We start from the raw sequence: 1,733 nt of genomic DNA, 5'->3' as shown, positions 1-1,733 counted from the left end.
TCCACTCACCTCGGCCTCCCAAAGTGCGGGATTACAGGCTGAGCCACCGAGCCTGGCTGTACATAGTCTTTTAAAAGGTCATGTGAGGTGATTCATGAATAAGGAATGTGTTTTACTTTTGATCAGGTGGGGGATGAGGTAGGTTGACATTGAACTGAAAAGTATTTCTTGTAAGCCTGACCATGAATGATAGAATGTTGGGGACGGTATCATTTAATTGGGGAATAGGAGAGGAGACGTGATATTAAAAATGCATGTTTATTTGGAAGCTTCTAGCATTTAATTGCTGTAGGAATGAGTAATTTCATTTAGATGCTGTTTAATTGTTTTTCTTTTTCTTTTTTTTTTTTTGAGTTGGTGTCTGACTCTGTTGCCCAGGCTGGAGTGCAGTGGCACACTCATGGCTACCGCAACCTCAACCTACTAGGCTCAGGCGATCCTTCCACCTCAGCCTTCCAAGTAGCTGGAACTACAGGCACGCCCCACCATGCCTGGCTAATTTTTTGATTTATTGTGGAGATAAGGTCTCACCAAGTTGCCCAGGCTGGTCTTGAATCCCTGGACTCAGGCATCATGCCTCACGCCTCCACCTCCCAAAGTGCTGGGATTACAGGTGTGAGCCACCATGCCTGACTAATTCAGTTTTGATGAGGATTTCCACTAATTTACCTATTCTACTAATGTCACAGTTTTCCAGGTCTTGCTGAACATTTGATTAGTTTTAATCTCACAACCTAACTTTCCAGGGGCCCAGCCAGGCTTCCCCTTTCATACTCGAACTGGCTTTACATACACAGGTGGGTTGTACCTGCCTAAGGTGGGCACAGCATAGCAGGTAGTCCTGAGTTAGTTGTGTTCCCACATAGAGTAAATGGAGGTAATTTGGTGTCTCGTCTTCTGGAAATATGAGCTCAGGTTTTTAACGGCGTCTTCTTTTAAAGTGACTGTCGGGATTGAGGTCTTCCTGCCAGAGTAGGCAGTCGAGAGAGAATTTACAGGGCAGTCATTTATTTCATTCACCCTTTGAGCCAAAGGGCAGGCTCTGTGTTTAGAGAAGCACAATTCTACCCATGATCTAGCATCTCAGGACGACCCGTGAGAACAGCACTTCGTTTGCAGGTCCAGAGCTGGGTCTGGAGAAGCTGGAAGCTCACCTTAGTGATGCTTGTGCCATGGGTTTGGAGAAAGCTGCAGTCTCACACAGCTGCCCTGGCCCTTGGGAGCATCTGTGCTTGTCAGAGACTAAAGAGTTACATGTTGTAAATATTAAAAATGAGGTAGTCTTCTTGACTCGCTCTGCTTTTAATAGAACTTAATTTTAAGGTTGAAACAAGCCAGCCTACTCAGATTGAGTTCCCGATTGTTGCTTTTAACGACTGTTTCAGTTGAGGCTACTGCTGGCAGTAAGTTCTTTGTGTCTGCTTTCTCCCCCCACACAGTGAGAATAAGCTAAGCTTTACTTCGGGTTTAGCATCTCCAGTCGGCACGTTTTCTGCACTGAAGGTTTTAGTCCTCAACCAAACAGGAGTAACGTGGGCTGAGGTAATCCTGTTTCTTTGGTTACTACACAGCGGTAAGCGACTTAAAATTGGGGTTCAACAGGGAATTGAAGCACGTTTAAGTCACCCGTTGTCCAGCGAATCGAATTCTAGAAACTGCATCACACAGAGGACTGTGAAAACCGCGGCAGCCAAGGAGGGCTGCGCGGCCAGGAGGCCACACTCTGCCTCTCC

At 46.2% G+C, this 1,733-nt stretch overlaps 1 protein-coding gene across 1 annotated transcript in view; it reads left to right on the top strand.

The window, feature by feature from the left end:
* LOC103272398 (tubulin-specific chaperone E-like) overlaps window positions 1–1,733 on the top strand; it is a 65,215-nt gene that overhangs the window by 54,502 nt on the left and 8,980 nt on the right. The window contains 1 exon segment of the mRNA XM_021718510.1: window positions 1,440–1,542. Within this exon segment, the coding sequence (XP_021574185.1) occupies window positions 1,440–1,542 (103 nt within the window).

Source organism: Carlito syrichta, unplaced genomic scaffold, assembly GCF_000164805.1.
Source record: "Carlito syrichta isolate Samal-C Ts95f unplaced genomic scaffold, Tarsius_syrichta-2.0.1 Scaffold312429, whole genome shotgun sequence".
In the NCBI taxonomy this organism is placed as follows: Eukaryota; Metazoa; Chordata; class Mammalia; order Primates; family Tarsiidae; genus Carlito; species Carlito syrichta.
This window is presented reverse-complemented; position numbering and strand designations above follow the sequence as displayed.